Genomic DNA, 21,387 nt, shown 5'->3' with positions numbered 1-21,387 from the left:
TTGTTTGGCTGATGTGTCAGAAATTGTTAAAGAAAATTTGTCTCATCGTAAAGAAAAAATCAAGGCTTGGTATGACAAGCGTGCGAGGTTTAGAGAATTTGAACCTGGGGACGAAGTGTTATTATTATTACCGTCCGAAGCATCAAAGATGAAAGCTATTTGGAAAGGACCGTTTCGTGTTATAAGAAGAATAAATGATGTTAACTATCAGATCAATGTAGGAGGAAGACGAGGTATCGTAACCTATCACATAAATTTATTAAGAAAGTATAATCGATCTGTACTATATACTTCTGTAGTCTCCGACAGTGACACTGACTTTTTAGTTGATATTTGCATGGAGCGTGAAACAATCGATAGTATAAAACTTGATTCAAACTTAGGCATTGAGAATCGTAATAATATTAGAGATTTATGTACAGAATTTGAAGATGTTGTAAATTCGGAACCAGGACTCACTGACATAATAACTCATGATGTTCGCACAACAAGTGAAAGTCCGATCACACTCAAGCCGTATCGTATTCCACATGCTATTCGTGCCGATGTGAAACTCGCAATAGATGAAATGCTAGAGCTAGGCGTAATTGAACCTTCAATGAGTCCGTGGAGTGCACCGATTGTTCCTATCAGGAAAAATGATGGAACTCTGAGGATATGTGTTGATTATAGGAAAATCAACCAGATAACAATTTTTGACGCATATCCGACTCCAAGAATGGATGAACTTTTTGAAAAATTAGGAGAAGCCAAGTATATATCTCGACTTGACATGACAAAAGGATATTTTCAGGTCCCTTTGGCTGAAAACGCGCGCGAGAAGTCCGCATTTTTGACGCCATTTGGACAGTACCAGTTCCGTGTTATGCCTTTTGGCATGAAGACTAGTGCCGCAACATTTATTCGTATGGTAGATATATTACTCGCTCCGTTGAACAATGTAGTTGCTTACTTCGATGATATACTTGTATACAGTGATTCGTGGGAAGAACACTTATGTCATTTGAGAAAACTTTTTGAGCGTTTACGCGAAAAAGGGTTGACCGTTAGACCGTCGAAGTGTGACTTTGGAGCAAAAACAATAAAATGTTTAGGACATATTGTTGGAGATGGACAAATAACTACAGACAGATCTAAAGTGAAAGCCATGTTAGAATTTCCTCTCCCTACAGATAAGAAAGGAATTAGATCTTTCCTTGGAATGATTGGTTACTACCGTAAATTCATTGAACACTTTGCCGAAATAACCGCTCCTTTAACAGATATGACCAAGAAGACAAAACCAAATAAGTTAGATTGGACTGAAATAGGTGTAAAATCGTTCAAGGACTTGAAACGTGCTCTCACAGAAGCACCTGTACTTATGACTCCAGACTTTAGCAAACCATTTATTTTGCAAACCGATGCAAGTGATGCAGCATTAGGTGCTGTATTGAGTCAGAATATTGATGGAAATGAACATCCGATTTCGTATCTAAGCAGAAAACTATTACCGAGAGAACAACATTACGCGACGATTGAAAAGGAATGTCTGGCAATCATTTGGGCTATCGAATCATACCGATATTATTTGTTCAACGTAAGATTTACCGTCGAAACAGACCACAATCCATTAGTCTGGTTGAATCAAGTGAAAACAAAAAGTCAAAGGTTATTGCGATGGTCGCTAGCTCTACAACCATATGATTTCGTTATCTCTTATCGTCGAGGTTCAAAGAACAATGCCGATGCTTTATCAAGAATATAACAAAGATTGACTGTAAGCGTTATGCTTAATTGTTTTTGGTACAGCTATGTAAATTGGAGCAACGCCTTTTATTTCATTTTTAAAGTTAATTTTCGAAAACAATGTTTTCTCTTGAAAAGGGAGATGTTAAAAGGCTAATTTTAGTATTATCTGTGTAATAGACATTACAAGAACTTTAACTGTGACACCTGTTAACCGTTAAATAGTAATATTTTCTTAGCATCTGAATGAACTCTCTAGAACTGTCGCAATTAATTAGTACTATTTATATATGGCCATAAAGTTGCCACTGAAGAACATTTAAAGTTTCTGGTTATTATAATGTGTTTAACATTCAAAGATAAAGACAGAGTTAATGTACTTTCTGGTCAGTTTGAAGGTTGTTGCTCGATGTGAAAAGTTGGTTACATGTTTGCAATATATAAATATTGTATAAGAACTCGATGTTGTCTTTTTAATTCATATTGAGGTGTCACACTATTCTAGTTGTATAAATTTATAATTTGTTGCAGATTCATAGAAAAGTAATATCATTTGAATCCCCAGTGTGTATTTTATCCCACAGATAAATTGAATTTTGTCAAGTATGTACCATTTTCATCACAAATAAAACCTGACGACTCATTATGTTTAAAACAAATACACCAAGGCTTCCTCAGTCCATTCTCTTCACTAATCAGTACTTTACTATTCTGTCCATCTTTTGATATTACTATTATACTATCTGAGTTATAGTTTACTACAATAATGTTACCATAAGTATCTATACAAAGTCCTCTTGGTCTTGATAAATCCTGTGTGTATCTCCAGATCTGTTTACCTGATTCATCATAACAGTATACTGCATTACCATAACAGTCACTATGTATTACTCTGTCATTACAGTAAACAAGGTGATACAGATATGTTTGACTCTTAACTTGTATTGACTTCAGTGTATTTCCTTCCAAGTCTATAATACGGATTTCATCACCATCCAAACCTACAGCCAGAGAATTATTGGAGAATGATAATCCCCAGCATCCTTTGTATAATGTGATAACTTTGGTTACTGTTTCATTCTCCATATTGAAGATCTTAATGGCTTTCTCACTAGGACAAGTTATGGCTATAGTGTTCTGATTGATCTGTGTAACACAGTAGGCTTCACCAGGTATAGGTAACTGTTTCTGTAGTTTGCCATCAGAAGTAAGTAGGTTAACTTCACCCAATCATTCCACTACTATAACTCTTCCGTCCATCAGACAAATCATGTCACTGATATACTCCTTTATGTTGATCTCTATCTTTGTCTCTATATTCATGGTCATGTCCTTTATGTTGGATTGTTCTCGTGATTCAACTTGTGCTTTCCTCCTCACACTTGTTTCTCTATTCAAGGCTGTTTCTGTCCTATCAACCATTACTTCTCCCAGGGATTCTAGGGATTCTAACTTGCTTAGTATGTTTTCTATCTCATCATTTTGTTTCATTTTTATGTTAAATTCTTTTGCCCTTTCATCATTTTCCAGATCATCAACATATCGCTGACATTGATGTATTTGTTGTTCAATCTGATGTACTCCTAGAAATGATTGGAGATTTGAAGTGTGTGGTATGACTGTTTGTAAGTGGTCTTGCATTTTCTTTAAGATTTTCTGTTTTCCTTTAATTTCAGTTATCAAATCTGATGCTTCTGATTTTACCTGGTTTAAGATAGTTTCTGCCTCATTGCATAATTTCTTCTCTAGGCGGGTTAAATGACTATTTATTTCCTGTCGAATTTTAACAATGATATCTTGTATGCTTTCATATTCTCGTTCACCTCTTGCTATGTTTTTAGATTTGTTAGTAACCAATTTTTCCAGAAAATGATTGATTGCGTTAATTTGTTTCTCTAATGTTTGTTTGGATTGGTCAATTTTTGTTTTCTCAACTACATTTGCTAAACTTTTTATTCCGGTACATTTAGAATGATTTGTGGAAATACATTCATCACAGCAAGGCATTAAATGACTAGGACAATACAAGTTGAGTTGTTGACCATGTTTGTCACATTCTGTCTTGATAGTTTGAATGGATGGTTTAAAACTTTTAATATCAATTGTTTTATGATCAAGTGTTCCTTTGAATTTTTTGTGTTGACCAGAACATGTTGAACACAAGCCTTCATTACAATTGTAACACCAGATGTCAGCTTTAGTGTTTACTTTTCCTTCTTCACAAGGTCCACATGGTATAGGTTTACTGGATGCCATTACCTGAACATATACAACACATAAGTTACTGAACCATGCTGACAAAGTCTCAATTGGAAGTGATTAATAAAGAGAGAAATTGGTTAGACAAAATTTAAAACAAATAACACTAAAAAACAATAAAGAAATCTACTGGTAAAACTGAACTGTCTTCAATAATGGAAAAACCTTTATATTATAATACTGTTAACTGGGAAATGTTTTGGCACTGTCTTTATTTCTCAATTTACAAACATATTCTTATTTTGCGCCATTTTGAATTTGAATTTGAGTGATGGGGGTTCCTTACAAGTTACATGTTTTTAAAGTAAAATAAAATTAAAAAATGATTAAGGTCAAGTAACAGTATATGAAAGATGTCACAGATTTACTTAAAATTTGCGTACACCTTTGGATCGTTGAACTGTAAATGAAAATTGAAATTTATAATGCCTTTATTTTGTTTATTCCCTTAAATATATCTGATTGAATTCTTTCAAATTAGGTGCACATTTGTATAGAAACCACACAAAAATAGGCAAAAACATTGTTAAAATTGTTTTCAATCTAATTAAAAACCAATCTCTCATGCGACATATCAGAAAAAGGGAGCATGAGAGATTGGTTTTTAATTAGATTGAATTGTCTTTAAATCATCAATCTTTACTCCATAGATTTTTCTTGAAAAACTATATGTTGTTGTAAAAAAAAATCCGTTTTACTGATGTAAAATAATAATAAGGTCAACCACCTCGTTTTAACAGTATACATCCAGCAAAGTGGTGTACTTGGTGAAAAAACATACAAAAACATCAAAATAATCGAAAGGTGAGACATTCAGCTTGTGCAAAGGATTAAAATGTGTCATTAACATTGCTGTTACGACTTTTACTTAATATATCGCAATATCAAAAATAAGTTTTAAAAAATCAATCCAGGAATGATATTCAGTTAATAAAATTGTGTCTTTGTTGTTAATAATCAAACTGTAAAGAATTAAATTTTTGGACATACATTTTATATTGAACATAGTGCTGCACATGATTTATCTGCACATTCTAGTATTTATACAAAGGGACTCAATTCAAATATTGACCAAATGAGTATCAATTAATTTTTAATCACCTAGTTAATTGCGATGAGAACATGTTGTGAAAGCAAACATATTCTATATAATATAAATGTAATTTCATGGTAAGTATATTTAACCAAATTCATATAAAATTAAAGTACTAATCTTGTTTCATGAACATTTTAATTGCTTTAAATGTAGTATTATAAAAAACTTCAGCACACAAAACAAATAAGCATTTATAGAATATTTAAGTTTTTTCAAAAAGTTCCAGTAAAGAAATTTCGTTTTTACCCATTTACCTGTTGATGTTATTTTGACAAAAGTTAATTGGGTATGTGTATGGCAACTTAAATGGCCTCCAATCTTTCTTCAAATGTAGACCAACCAGGAAGTAATTAAGACATGTTTATACCTGATTCAGGTGACGATAAATATTTAAATGACATAAATAAACCTGACCTACATAATCTGTAAAATACTTTGTCTGCAGGGTTTAATTTTATTGTTTGAGTGCATCTTGTTTTATATTGATATTGTATGATGATGTGATGTTGATGAAGACATAATCATTATTAATCAATCTATAGGAAACATATTTCCATGCAAAAGCATTTGTTTCTATTTATTATTTCAAAATCAGAATTCAATGGTTCTTAATTGCTCAATAAAGAAAATAAATTTTCAACATCAATGTCTTGGATAAAGTGAAAAACAGCTCTGATCGTTTATTTGTACAGGAATTATGTCCCTGTAAAATGTACATCATAAAGGATTGCATTGTATGCACTATTATATAAGCCTACATTTCTTATTGGATTTTTATGAAATTTATCGGAGCTCTGCTCCAATGAAAAAGAAATAGAATTTAAAATTGCATTGTATGTTACACCATAATTAAGTATACATCAATTGGGCCAATTGTTATTGAACACATAATATGTGCATTGCTAAGGCACATTAAATGCTGTTCATATATCAATTAACAAGCAAGGGACTGTCCCAAAAGATGAAATTGGCAGCTTACTCTGAATTATGCTATGATACATTTTTGCATCGAAGTACCTGGTATGCATGTATGTGGAATTCAAGAAATATATATGAGTTGGAACAATTTTCAATTTTCAGAATTGCATACATAACGTGAAGATATATTTGTCATCAAGAGTACTTATACTAATGCACTGAGAACAAGTTTTTTTTTTTTAAATCTAAACTATATATCTTGCAGTTTGAGCCAAATAATATTTTTAGTTTTATAAAAAATATTCATTTTATTTTTTAGATTAATGAAGAATTAAATAGAATATATAATTTTAATTTTTAGACACATGAAGAGTTGGTGACTGATTTGATATCAAAGATGGGGAATAATTTATCGTACAAAAAATTACCAGTCAAACTATATCAGGTAATCTATTGTAGTATTCATTTATTGTACTCATAAAAATTACCAGTCAAACTATATCAGGTAGTTTTACTGTAGTCTATTGTAGAATTACTACTGTTTGAGTTTTCATAATGCACTGAATTTAATCATCTTGAAAAACATAATATTTGTGATAAAGATATGACAAAATGTAAATTAGAAAACCTCTGATGATTTATAGTCATTTCTCTGTAAGAGTTGTTTCCCTTTTATCCTTTTTATGTTTTTAGGTAAGATCTTAAAAATACAACACATAGAGACAAATTTTAAAGCTGCAAACATAGTTACCAAGACACAAGAAAATATACAGGAGGTCAATATGTTCCAAATTGTCTGCCTAATCCTCATAGAAGATATCATCCTACAAAAACTATTTTTAGTCTTCTACCAACAAAGTCTCAGGTCTGTCTGTCTGTCTGATAAAGTTTTGTTCCTTGGAACTTTGAAATTTCACTCAAATAAACAGTGTTCTGCACTACTTTTGTCATGCTTGAAGATATTGATTTGTTGATTTGTTTGAACTTTTACAAAAATCTTCTCCTCTGAAACTACTAGGCCAAATTAAACCAAACTTGGCCACAATCATCATTGGGGTATCTAGTTTAAAAATTGTGTCCGGTGACCCAGTCAACTAACCAAGATGGCCACCATGGCTCAAAATAGAACATAGGGGTAAAATTCAGTTTTTGGCTTATAACTCAAAAACCAAAGCATTTAGAGCAATTCTGACATGGGGTAAAATTGTTTATCAGGTCAAGATCTATCTGCCCTGAAAATTTCAGACAAATTGATAGTCAATTTTTAACAATTTTCATAAAATTTGTAAATTTTTACTAACACTTTCAACTGAAACTACTGGGCCAATCATTATAGATGGGGATATATGTACGCAGCAAGAATGTTCAGTAAAGTTAGATCTACAAACACATCAGCAAAACACAATTTTGTCACGAATCCATCTGTGTCCTTTGTTGAATATTCACATATACCAAGGTGAGCGACACAGGCTCTTTAGAGCCTCTAGTTTGTAGATCTTAGTAATCTTTTACAAAAATCTTCTCCTCTGAAACAACTTGGCCAAATTAAACCAAACTTGGCCACAACTATCATTGGGGTATCTAGTTTAAAAAATGTGTGGCATGACCCGGCCAACCACCCAAGATGGCCGCCACAACTAAAAATAGAACATAGGGGTAAAATGCAATTTTTGGATTATAACTCAAAAACCAAAGCATTTAGAGCAATCTGACAGGGGTATAATTATTCATCAGGTCAAGATCTATCTGTCCTGAATTTATCAGGTGAATCGGACAACCCGTTGTTGGGTTGCTGCCCCTGAATTGGCAATTTCAAGGAAATTTGCTGTTTTTGGTTATTATTTTGAATATTATTATAGATAGAGATAAACTGTAAACAGCAATAATGTTCAGCAAAGTAAGATCTACAAATAAGTTAACATGACCGAAATGGTCAGTTGATCCCTTTAGGAGTTATTGCCCTTTATAGTCAATTTTTAACAATTTTTTGTAAATCTTGGTTATCTTTTACAAAAATCTTCTCCTCTGATACTACATGGCCAAATTAAACCAAACTTGGCCACCATCATCATTTGGGTATCTAGTTTTAAAAATGTGTGGCGTGACCTGGTCAACTAACCATGATGGTTAGTTTACATAGGGGTAAAATTCAGTTTTTGGCTTATAACTCAAAAACCAACAATTTAAAGCAAATCTGACATGAAATAAAATTGTTTTTAAGTAAAAATATATCTGCCCTGAAATTTTCAGATGAATCATACAACCTGTTATTGGGTTGCTGCCCCTGAACTGGTAATTTTAAGGAAATTTTGCTGTTTTCCGTTATTATCTTGAATATTATTATAGATAGAGATAAACTTTAAAATACAATAAATGTTTGCAAAGTAAGATCTATAAATAAGTCAACATGACCGAAATTGTCAGTTGACCCCTTTAAGAGTTATTGCCCTTTATAGTCAAGTTTTAACCATTTTTTCGTAAATCTTAGAAATCTTTTACAAAATCTTCTCTGAAACTACTGGGCCAAGTTTATAAATTATAGATAGAGATAATTGTAAGCAGCTAGAATGTTCAGTAAAGTAAGATGAACAAACACATCACCATCACCAAAACACAATTTTGTCATGAATCCATCTACGTCCTTTGTTTAATATTCACAAAAACCAAGGTGAGCGACACAGGCTCTTTAGAGCCTCTAGTTCTTTAATCATTTAAAACCATCCAAACCCTCATGGTTCTTATAACTTAAAAGCTGAAGATTTAAGGAAGATTTTAAACCAAATATCATGTGATATCAGTTTTGTGTAGACTAGTATTATAAAAGTTATGATGTATAAACTACTCTTTACAGATATCGAGAAAGTTTAGAGATGAGATGCATCCTAGGCATGGACTTTTAAGGAGTAGAGAATTTGAAATGAAAGGTAATATTTCACCATAAAACATGCTTACAATACTAAATTGTTTTATTTTTTGTTTGTTTTTACAGCTGATATTTGACGTGAATACTATTCAACATAAGCTTGTATTGGGTTAAATCTAAGAAATAATCATCTAAAATAGATAAAATATTTAGAGGTTGATATACATAAATGTCTAACTTCAGCATGTTCATAAACTACTTGAATGTAGCAGATGTACTCTTTCATAATTATTCTAAGGGGAGATCACTCACTTTGAAGTTTTGTAATGGATACATTTAAATGTAGAGAAAAAGTTGATTAAATCTGTTCATGAATATCTGTATCAGGTTAATTTGTTTACTTATGGGAATTTACCATGAAGGTATGACCACATTTATTTGAAATTTGAGTGCCTTCATTATCATGTGAACTTTTTTTCTAAATCTATGATTTTGAACCAGATTTATGGTACTCTAAACACTAACGATTTGTTTGTTGTCCTATTAATTGATATATAAACTTGTTTTCTCTGTCTTGAATGAGTACACCTAGGGATTTACCACTTTTGTACATGACACTTTAATGACAGTGCCAAATGATTAAACAGATATATGTTCTATGTCACACAGCATAAGTAGGGATGACAACAGTACTTGAGTACTCAAGTACTACTCGGTAGTACTGAGTATTGAATACCAAAATGATACTCAACTAAACAAATTCTGTTAGAATGTGGCCTTCACAAAGGAAAAAAAGATATTAACATTGCCTCCTTGGATATCAAATCAAGTCAAACTCGAAATATCAAAATAGGCCGTTAGTTTACTCTTTTGAATTGTTACATTGATTGTCATATCAGGGCCTTTTATACCTGACTATGTGGTATGGGCTTTGTTCAATGTTGAAGGCCATACAGTGACCTATTGTTGTTAATGTTGGTGTCATTTCGGTCTCTTGTGGATAGTTGTCTAATTGGCAATCACACCACATCTTTTTTTATATTCAAATGTTTGCATTTAATTATCATTTAAAACTTTTTTGAAAAGAGGTAAGCTACAAACAAGAACACCTTTCGAAGGGTTACACTTTCAGCGAATCCTGTCTCAGTAATTTAATCACCTGTGTACTGCCACAGCAAACATTTTTATAAGCAGGACAGCTGGACAGTAAGTTACTAAGTAAATAAGAACAATTTCGTTGCACCCTTTTTTTACCCTTAAAAATTGGTTGAAGACATCAGTAAGTTCTTATCATCATCCTTTGTTGATCATTACATGTGTTTACACCGATACTGTTGTTTGAGTAATATGGATGTTTAGTAATTAATTGATTTGATTATTGCCAGTGTACAATGTTAGTGCATGCCGTGAATTAACTATTGATTATGGCATAAATTCCCAGGACTCTTTTCTAGTCCAAGATAATGATGTTGATGGTCTTACTTCCATAGCACAACCACCAACAATGCATGAAATATGTTCTATGTGGCATTTCTATTTTGTAGATGTTTTTCTGAGCAAGTTCTAAAGTATTGCTCATAAATCTTCCGAATACTTGATTAATATGACTTCAGGAAGTTGACATACCTTGCATTAAGTACTTATGAAAATGATATCACTATAAACTGAATGTGCTGACTTGTCATGTTGAAGTTTGACAAGCCATTGTCAGACTTAGTACCAGTAAGTACCCGTAATTTGGAGATAAAATATATTTTAAATAAACATGTAGGAATAATGTATCTTGAGTGTAGGTTTTTGTGTTCTACACCATTTATTGTCTATTTATAGATTTGTACACCTTTGACACAACAGAGGAGAATGCTAAAAAAACATATGAAGAAGTTTGTCAAGTTTATGAAAATATTTTCAACAGACTTGGACTACAATTCAAAAAAGGTAAATATCATTAGAGAGACATCAACTGTAAAACTGTGCATCTGGTGAAGTAAAATTGGTGCTTTTGGATTAATTAAGGCTGAAGTTTGGTGAAATTAAGGTAATGAGACAGCAACTAAAAATATTAAAGTAAAAGTGCACATCTTAAGTTCACAAGTTCACAATTTGGTTTTCATATTGATATTAGGAGACACCAAATAATAGTCTTGTTATTCTTAGTGTTTATTAAAACTTTTGTACCTGATAAGATAAAACTAGAGGCTATCAAGAGCCTGTGACGCTCACTATGTGCATATTCAATATAGGACACATTCCAACATTGTAGAGGAGAATAGATAGTTATCAAAGGTACCAGGATTATAATTTAGTACGCCAGACGCGCGTTTTGTCTACATAAGACTCATCAGTGACGCTCATATCAAAATATTTAAAAGCGAAACTATTACAAAGTTGAAGAGCATTGAAGATCCAAAATTCCAAAAAGTTGTGCCAAATACGGCTAAGGTAATTATAAAAAAACTCTTGTTTTGTAGATATTGTAATGCTGATCATTTGGTTTGTTTAGTTTCTCTCTTTCTTATGTAGTTTTTGCTCAAAACACAATAGAGGATAAAAAAAAACTTTATAAGGCCAATCACTCCAATAAAGAGTAAGAGTCTGGCTCTGCTAACAGTATTTGCAGAATTTGACTTGTTAGTTGAAATTGCCTTGCTGATCATATAAACTATTTAAACAGTTTATTCATTTATCATAACTTTTATTATATCAGGCAAAAGGAAAAGTAATGATAAAAATTGTGAGTATATATATTTTATTTTTGTAGTAATTGGTGCAACAGGTAATATTGGCGGGAAACTTTCACATGAATTTCTCCTGCAATCAGACATTGGAGAAGACACTATTAAAGTCTGTACTAGGTCAGTATAAGTTGGTTCCTTGGTCATTTATAATAGAGAATTAAGGGGAGGATACTCTGTAATATTAATGTTTACATTTACAAACTGGGAAGGGAAACCCTGTAGTTTCAATTAGAATTAATGTCCCCAAAAGGAGGGTGCTACTGTGGATTTACACAAACAAATGGAAGTAACAGTCTAATCCATCACCAAGAAGTGTTGTATGATATTATGTGTGACCAGACTAATCTCCATGTGTATGTGTGTGTTTCTAGACTTCTGAATGTGTATTTGTGTGTTCAGACTTTTGCATGTGTATTTGTGGTACTAGACTTCTACTTGTGTATATGTGTTCAGACTTCTACATGTGTGTATGTGTCTAGACTTCTATTTGTGTATTTATGTGTCATGACTTCTTCTTGTGTATTTGTGTGTCCAGACTTCTACATGTGTATTTGTGTTCAGACCTCTACATGTGTATTTGTATGTCAAGACTTCTATATATGTGTAATTGTGTATGTCTAAACACTGCATGTGTGTATGTGTCTAGACTTCTACATGTGTTTATGTGTGATTAGACTTCTACTTTTGTATTTGTGTGTCCAGACATCTACATGTGTATTTGTGTGTTCAGACATCTACATGAGGATGTATGTATGTGTTCATTAACTTCTACATGTGTATTAGTGTGTTCAGACTTCTCCATGTGCATAAGACTTCTACACATGTATTGTTTACCAAATGTTCACTATCTTTTTGGAAAATACTTATTATTAAATTAACATGTCCTTTACCAGAGACATATGTCTCTGCCTTTACTGAATAAAATGCTGAGTCATGGAAATTATTTTTGATTTGATTGCATTAAAAACATCAATGTTGGAATCTGATTTACAAATTTTTAAATAGCTTCTATTCAAAAGATGTAGAAATAAATCTTTTCAAACTTTAAATTCATGTTTTGTAAAAGTGTGTCTATTTAGTTTTTCTCCAATATTTATACTTTTAAGATATAGATATATTAACTTTTTTTTACAGCTGTCAGTATGGAAGAAATATTGAAGTTGAAGGTCTGTTCTTTTTCTTGTTTTTTTCTTACATATTACGACAAAATTAAATAACACTCCAAAGACACAAAATGTCTTGAGACAGTAAAAATTTGAACTTTCAGCTCAGTAGTAAACTAGATAGGTATTTAGTTTCATTATTATACACACTTCTGAATAATTGTCGGCATTTGATTGCATTGATTTTATATTTCATTTTCACTATGTCAAGCAAAATATTTTTAATAAATTACACGAAAATATTTTATCCTTTTGTTTATATATGCTGTGTAATAAAAAAAGAAGATATATTATGATTGCCAATGAGACAACTCTTCACAGTAGACCAAATGGCACAAAAATTAACAACTATAGGTCACAGTACAGCCTTTAACAATGAGCAAAGCATAAACTGCATTGTCAGCCATAAATGGCCAACGAAATGACAAGTGTTAAACAATTGAAAGGAATTTGTGTTTATTTTTATCAGTATTGTATTGCAGACCCTTTAGCTTATATATTATGTGCGTTTATTCTATCAGTATTGTATTGCAGACCCTTCAGTAAGAGAGAACAAGTGTCCCAGTTGTGGAAGTGGGTTGGATAAAATGTCTGCAATAGAGGTATTATATACACATTTTAATGAAAGTAAGGATACTAAAAAGTCTATTGCCACTCAGAGATCTAAATAAATACTGAAAATTTAAAAACTAATGCAATATACACCAATCTAAATCAGAATATTACTTTGGACACTGATTTATAAATTTAATAAAGGATAAACACAAACTAATCATTATAGATATTTGATAAGAATAGAACATTAGGATTTTATGCAAGTAATTCTCAGGTATTTGGAAAACCATTAGAAATGGGATCCAAATATTTAAAATGTCAAGATTAAACCACCTAATTTTATTTTCAAATTAGTAGACCCTTTAATAAGTTATTGCCCTTGAATGATGATCCAACATCATCACTGCTTTATAGAGGCTCATTTGATTGGAGGAAGGACATTGGCTTGGATCATTTATTTAATTATTTGTTTCTATCTTGAGGTTTAAATAGATTAATTAAATAACTAGACGCTGGCACTAAACGAATAAAAAGTTGTTGGGTTTTTTCTCAACTGCATTTATGTATTTAGATTTTAGATATTGGATTATAATCAGTAAAAGTCCAATTTCAAAATCTTTAGCTCTTAGACCACATTATTTTTTGGTTAGAAACCTATGTTGTGTCAAATATTTAACTAAATCCAAACCCAGAGCTGTATTGAATGTAGTGTCCCTACTTGCTTCCACTGTTAAGGTATCGACCTCTGGGGTCATATGTAGCTGTGCCTGTTGAGAATTTTATTGTGTTATAAGTGACAAACATTGGTTTATAAGATCTTATAAATATGGACTATTTATTTAAAAATAGAGTGGATATATATTTTGGATAGTGAAAAATAATACAGCATTTTCATATCAGTCATACACCATGGCCATATACTGATGTCATACAATCATATAAATTAAATCCATAATTGGGATAAAATTGACAACAAAAATTATCTGGCTGTCAGTGATATGTGTCATGGATGTGTAGATAAATATAAACCTTAGTTATATATATAAGTTACTTTGTATCATCAATGTCTGTGAAAATATTGAAAGTTGTTATAAATAAAAAAAACTGACTTTTGTTTATTCAGGTTGGACATTCCTTTTTATTGGGCACAAAGTATTCAGAAATATTAGGATCTACTTACAAAGACAAAAATGCCAAAAATATGTGAGTATGTAAATTTAACCCCGCCACATTATTTATGTATGTGCCTGTCCCAAGTCAGGAGCCTGTAATTCAGTGGTTGTCGTTTGTTTATGTGTTACATATTTGTTTTTCGTTCATCACTTGGCGTCCAGCGTCCAGCGTCGTCCGTCGTCCTGCGTCCGTCGTCGTTAACTTTTACAAAAATCTTCTCCTCTGAAACTGCTGGGCCAAATTAATCCAAACTTGGCCATAATCATCATTGGGGTATCTAGTTTAAAAATTGTGTGGCGTGATCCCGCAAACCAACCAAGATGGCTGCCACGGCTAAAAATAGAACATAGGGGTAAAATGCAGTTTTTGGCTTATAACTCAAAAACCGAACCATTTAAAGCAAATCTGACATGGGGTAGAAATGTTCATCAGGTCAAGATCTAACTGCCCTGAAATTTTCAGATGAATCGGACAACCCGTTGTTGGGTTGCTGCCCCTGAATTTGTAATTTTAGGGAAATTTTGCTGTTTTTTGTTATTATCTTGAATATTATTATAGATAGAGATAAACTGTAAACAGCAATAATGTTCAGCAAAGTAAGATCTACAAATAAGTCAACATAACCAAAATGGTCAGTTGACCCCTTTAGGAGTTATTGCTCTTTATAGTCAATTTTTAACCATTTTTTGTAAATCTTGGTAATCTTTTACAAAAATCTTCTCCTCTGAAACTATCACGCCAAATTTAAACAAACTTGGCCTCAATCATCATTGGGGTATCTAGTTTAAAAACTGTGTGGCGTGACCCCACCATCCAACCTAGATGGCCGCCATGGATAAAAATAGAACATAGGGGTAAAATGCAGTTTTTGGCTTATAACTCAAAAACCAATTCATTTAGAGCAAATCTAACACGGAGTAAAATTGTTTATCAGGGTAAGATCTATCTGCCATGAAATTTTCAGATGGATTGGACAAAGTGCTGTTAGATTGCTGCCCCTGAATTAGTCATTTAAAGAAAATTTTGCCTTTTTTGTTATTATCATGATTATCTTGAATCTTATTATAGATAGAGATAAACTGTAAAGAGCAACAATGTACAGCAAAGTAAGACCTTAAAATAAGTCAACATGACCTAAATGGTCAATTGACCCCATAAAGAGTTATCGCCCTTTATAGTCAATTTTTAACAATTTTCATAAAATTTGTAAATTTTAACTAACATTTTCGACTGAAACTCTTAGGCCAAGTTCAATATAGATAGAATGATTGTAAGCAGCTAGAATGTTCAGTAAAGTAAGATGTTCAAACACATCACCATCACCAAAACATAATCTTGTCATGAATTCAAATGCGTCCTTTGTTTAATATTCACATAGACCAAGGTGAGCGACACAGGCTCTTTGGAGCCTCTAGTTTTACATAAATAAGTCCGTTAGTTTTCTCGCTTGAATTGTTTTACATTGTCTTATCGGGGCCTTTTATAGCTGACTATATGCGGTATGGGCTTTGCTCATTGTTGAAGGCTGTACGGTGACCTATAATTGTTTAATGTTTGTGTCATTTTGGTTTTTTGTGGATAGTTGTCTCATTGGCAATCATACCACATTGTCTTTTTTTATAAAATGTGAGGAATAGATCTTTGAAAATAATTTTTGTGGAAAAATAGAGAAAAAAATTCTATGGAAAAAAAAATTAATGTATACCAATTGTATTGAAATAGATAAAGATTTGCACTTTTCTTCAGGCTGTGATCTTGTTTTTAGATACTAACAGATTGACACTTTTAGACATAATTTGATGAACATGTGAATAGTAAAAGTTATTTTGAAACACTAATGCATACATTCCAATATATATTGCTTAATATAGAGGCTCCCGCAGGGTCAAAAACGACCTGCGACCTCCGTCCTTTTTAGAGGCGACTTCCGACCTGAGGGCCTTCTAAAAACGACCTGCGACCTGTAAAATTTGGAAAAAACGACCTCCGACTTCACCCACACTAAAAACGACCTTGCCATTTTTGGCGCGATGTTTTCCTTTGTGATCCTTTGTCGCCATTTCGGTTATCTGACAGATCGGCAAAACGGCGCGCAGTTACTGATTCTCAGTCTCAGCCTATTTCCCCCTTCCCCCATGACTACGTTCTTCCCACTAGTAGAACTAGATCGGGATGAACAATCGGCTGGCGTCATCGGACCGATCTGATGAAATAAAATGCCCAAATCACATGTCTGTTATTAAACATGAACTGCTGACTGTTGGTCCCACCAACCATGGTCAGCCATACTGGTTTTCCGGCCATATCAGTCACAATTTTGTCTACTGTTTTATACCCCACTACACGCAGTAGAGAAGTTTGACATGGCATGATGGTTGGATATCCGTCCGTACTTCCATCTGTCGCACCGTCCCATGGTGGTATCCAATCTTATTAAAATAAGTTTTCATCACTTGCTCCTCGATTTTTTATATGTCGCCGTCACTTTTAATAAGATTGGGTGGTATCCAGATGAAAACTTGAGAACGGATCAAAGATTTATTTCGTTTGTTCCCAATTGTTTAAGCCCTAGTCCTACTAGACCACGATCGCTCTACGTTCACCGCGATCTAAAATAAATTCAGATCATGGTGAGGTCCCGGTATGAGCGGCATGAAAATGTAAATTTTAGTTGCTTTCACGATGCTTCTACGTCCCCATTAATAAGCTTACGATTAGACCACGTTCTGCGATCTCTACGCTTATCAAGATCTTTTTACGCTCATCATGTTCTCACTACGACCATACCACGAGTTATCCGATTGCAACACGATCTTACCACGCTTTTACTGTGATTATTGTACGTTCTTATCACGCCTTTACTGCAATTATTGTACGTTCTTGACACGCTTTTACTGCGATTATTGTACGTTCATACCGCGATCTTACTACTTTATCTGAATAATGTCAACATCGTGTTCCATATCAACACCATTCCATTCCTTCTATTTCTGATTAATACATGTACATAGATTTCTTGGAAACAATACAGTCATGCCACCAAAATGTTAAAGAACACGTGGGCGTAGTGGTAGGGTGATGTAGAGGCAGAGAGAGCTCTGATAATAACGAATCTTGATCGAGCAGAGATCTCGGACCGACCAATCCAACCTAAATTTCAACTTTTGCTGGTCCATGCAGCTCAAATGACGATATTTTAGTGAACGATAGCAAAGATGACACAGATGTGTCAATAGATATAGGAATATGCGATATTAGTGCCATTGAGACAACTCTCCATCCAAGTAACAATTTATAAATGTAAACCATTATAGGCCAAGGTACGTACGGCCTTCAACACGGAGCCTTGGCTCACACCGAAAGGCTATAAAGGGCCCAAAAAATAACTAGTGTTAAACCATTCAAACGGAAAAACCAACAGTATAATATAATAAAATTGAGAATGGAAATGGGGAATGTATCAAAGAGACAACAAACCGACCATAGAAAAAACAACAGCAGAAGGTAACCAACAGGTCTTTAATGTAACGAGAAATTCCCGCACCCGGAGGCGTCCTTCAGCTGGCTCCTAAACAAATATATACTAGTTCAGTGATAATGAACGCCATACTAATTTCCAAATTGTACACAAGAAACTAAAATAAAAATAATACCAGACTTACAAAGACCAGAGGCTCCTGACTTGGGACAGGCGCAAAAATGCAGCGGGGTTAAACATGTTCATGAGATCTCAACCCTCCCCCTATACCTCTAGCCAATGAAGAAAGGTAAACGCATAACAATACGTACATTTAAAATTCAATTCAAGAGAAGTCCGAGTCTGATGTCAGAAGATGTAACCAAAGAAAATAAACAAAATGACAATTATACATAAATAACAACAGACTACTAGCAGTTAACTGACATGCCAGCTCCAGACTTCAATTAAACTGATTGAAAGATTATGATTTCATCATATGAATATCAGGCACAATCCTTCCCGTTAGGGGGTTAGTATCATACCATCATAACATATATGAGAAGAACATAACCCGTGTCATGCCAACAACTGTTTTTTTTAATAAATGAAAGACCCTATAAGTGAATCAATATTAACGCCAAAATATGCAATCTTTAATGACCTGACAACAGTATCGTAACTATATCCCTTCTTAATAAGACTATTTAAAGGTTTTGTTAGTTTCTGCGGTGAATACTGACATTTTTGTGCTTTGTAAAGAATATTTCCATAAAAAATTGGATGTGAAATACCTAAACGTATAAGAAGTCTACACGTTGAGCTATATGTACGAATGCTGTCCTTATACCGATGATAAAATTTAGTAAATGTTTTGACTAGTTTGTGATATCGAAAACCCTGGTGTAATAATTTTTCAGTAATACATAAATTTCTCTCGTTAAAATCTAAAACATTGTTAGATACACGAGCGAATCGTACAAGTTGAGATATATAAACACCGTAAGATGGTGACAAGGGAACGTCACCATCTAAAAATGGATAATCTATATATGGTTGAGCCATTAGAAAAAAAAGGAACAAGAACTACATACAGACAATCAAAACCTAGAAATATATAATATTTTTATGTGCAAATGACAATTAGAATGATGGTCGTATAGTATGAAAGTAGTCAGGTCGTAAGGAGAGCGTGATGAGGACGGCAAGGGCGTGCTAGAATCGTACTAAGGTCTTGAACAGCGTGGTGTAAACGTGGTATAGTCGTATTGGAAGCGTAGTTGGGTCGCGGTGAGAATGTGATGGTCGTAGTGAGGTCGTAATAACGTCGCTGTGACATCATAGTGCAGTCTCTCCGAATACAATCATGCCTTCGCTACGCTCGTACATCGTACGATGGTACAGCGACCTTTGCGATATTACTTCGACCTAAGTGCGGCTTCACTACACTTCTTCTACGACCTGATGTCGACACGACCACACCACGATTGATTTGAACATGTTCAAATATAAAAAAGATATGGTATGATTGCCAATGAGACAACTATCCACAAAAGACCAAAATGACACAGACATCAACAACTATAAGTCACCGTACGGCCTTCGACAATGAGCAAAGCCCATACCGCATAGACAGCTATAAAAGGCCCTGATAAGACAATGTAAAACAATTCAAACGAGAAAACTGAAGTTGGCCACCCTCATCACGATCTTGAAGACCTCACCACGACTGTGATACTACCTTACTGCGATCTACAGGATCGTACTACGATCATCAAAATTGTTTTCACAGATCGTAGTGCGATTGTGGCCTAGTGGGACTGCGGTATTAGCACTATAAAGTACAAGTTAAGTTCGATTTTCATCTTAAATCAACATGCAATTTTCAAATAATCAATTTTGAACTATTCGTGACCCTTTTTGTAACTAAAGTCGATTAGAAGTCTTCGGTTTTTTTCTTTCTTTCTAGAGCCTGTGATAAGCTATCAAATTGTCAAGTTATGATCATTTTTGGACCATTTTTGTTTCTTAAAAAAGATTTAAGTTGGTCTGGGTTATTGCTTCAAGTATACTATGGGAGATGGTCATCACTAGCGCATATGGCACTAGCTACTAGCGTCTCTGTGTGTGCTGCAAAGAAAAAAATGTATCCAAGTTAAGTTGATGATCAGTTTCATGTTTTATGTCCAGACAACATTGTTGCGGTAAATATAGTTTTTCTGTTTTCCTTAAAAGTTGTAAGTCGAATCTTCATGAAAATTTGAACCGTACTTTGTATTTATCATGATATGGACTAACAACTGTGTAAAAATTGGGGAGTCCCATCGAAAATGGACATAAGCGCCGAGCGGGACACACCTGTCTTCAAGACATTTCCTTGTTGCCATCAGTCTATAGATCGTGTTCAAAGTATCAGTAGGTAAATCCAGCTCTACATCCCCGGTGATTTTATAAGAGTTCTGGGAACTTGCTCAATATGAATATTGGTTTGGATTAGTGAAATACTGAATGTTTGGTTGAAACTACTATTCTGAAAAATCGAAAGTTCAACTCCTGTTTTTGGTCTCAATATGGAAAAGAACGGATATGGGTTAATGGCACGAAGACATCACATATTAAATCATTAAATGCCACACAAAAAATAAATCTAGAGCTGACAACGCGAACTTCAATAGAGCAGGAACTTCCAACTTACAGACAGCCATCTCTTGATGGCCTCAAATAAAACAAGAACAACCCAGCCCAAGGGCACTTAAATGGACCCTTTAAATATAAAAACGACTTCCGACCTCTATGTTGGGAAAAAGGACCTGCGACCTGTACATTTCCCTTAAAAACGACCTCGCGACCTTGCGACAAATTTAAAAGCGACCTTGCGACCTGAGGGGGATACCCTGTGGGAGCCTCAATATAAGCACTTGACACTTAATGTATACAATGTTAAAGATATGTTCACAGAAATAGGTCAATTGATTAATATGAAAATAAGGAGATGGGGTATAATTTCCAATGAAACAACTATCATCAAAGGATGTGGTTTTAAGCAACCAAGGTAACTGTATGGCCTTCAACAATGTACAAAACTTTTACCATTTAGACAACTGTAAAGGGCTCCAACATTTATTATCTATGATTCATGACCAAACAATAAACTAAATTATTTATTATAGACAGCAATCAAATTCAGACTTTTAACTTTTAATATGTGTTACAAAATGTGTTATGTTATATTTAGAGTAACACATATGGGATGTTATGGTTTAGGAGTAACCAGAATACTACAGGCTGGTATAGAAGTATTATCCGAGGATGAAGCCATACGATGGCCAAAAATAATATCACCATACCAGATATGTATCATTCCACAGATGGTAAGTCTTTATTTCTCTTTCCATGTTCAACAACACATGACAATCATTACACATGAGAATTGTAAT

General features: G+C 33.6%; 2 protein-coding genes across 6 annotated transcripts in view; one reads left to right on the top strand and one right to left on the bottom strand.

The window, feature by feature from the left end:
• LOC139518866 (probable proline--tRNA ligase, mitochondrial) overlaps window positions 1–21,387 on the top strand; it is a 126,295-nt gene that overhangs the window by 102,086 nt on the left and 2,822 nt on the right. For 3 of the 5 annotated variants that reach the window (XM_071310517.1, XM_071310523.1, XM_071310532.1), the window contains exon 12: window positions 21,186–21,321. In XM_071310517.1, coding sequence (XP_071166618.1) covers window positions 21,186–21,321 — 136 coding nt within the window. Of the gene's footprint in view, window positions 1–6,362; window positions 6,447–8,852; window positions 8,926–10,694; window positions 10,803–11,625; window positions 11,720–12,736; window positions 12,769–13,299; window positions 13,368–14,443; window positions 14,524–21,185; window positions 21,322–21,387 lie in introns of all 5 variants that reach the window. The other 2 variants (XM_071310543.1, XM_071310551.1) reach the window with 1 other exon arrangement.
• Window positions 2,631–5,440, bottom strand: LOC139518897 (transcription intermediary factor 1-beta-like). Its single transcript, XM_071310575.1, has 2 exons — window positions 5,338–5,440; window positions 2,631–3,987 (listed from the first exon to the last, which is right to left on the bottom strand). The coding sequence occupies exon 2, from the start codon at window positions 3,982–3,984 to the stop codon at window positions 2,959–2,961; it is 1,026 nt and encodes a 341-aa protein (XP_071166676.1). The 5' UTR covers window positions 3,985–3,987; window positions 5,338–5,440; the 3' UTR covers window positions 2,631–2,958.

The sequence above is a fragment of the Mytilus edulis genome, chromosome 1 (assembly GCF_963676685.1).
Source record: "Mytilus edulis chromosome 1, xbMytEdul2.2, whole genome shotgun sequence".
Taxonomy (NCBI): domain Eukaryota; kingdom Metazoa; phylum Mollusca; class Bivalvia; order Mytilida; family Mytilidae; genus Mytilus; species Mytilus edulis.
The sequence above is the reverse complement of the archived record's forward strand: the minus strand, read 5'-3'. Positions and strand labels throughout refer to the sequence as shown.

What these genes read in the sequence shown, in the direction of transcription:
- LOC139518897 (XM_071310575.1), bottom strand. Translation starts at nt 3,984, where the DNA reads ATGGCATCCAGTAAACCTATACCATGTGGACCTTGTGAAGAAGGAAAA.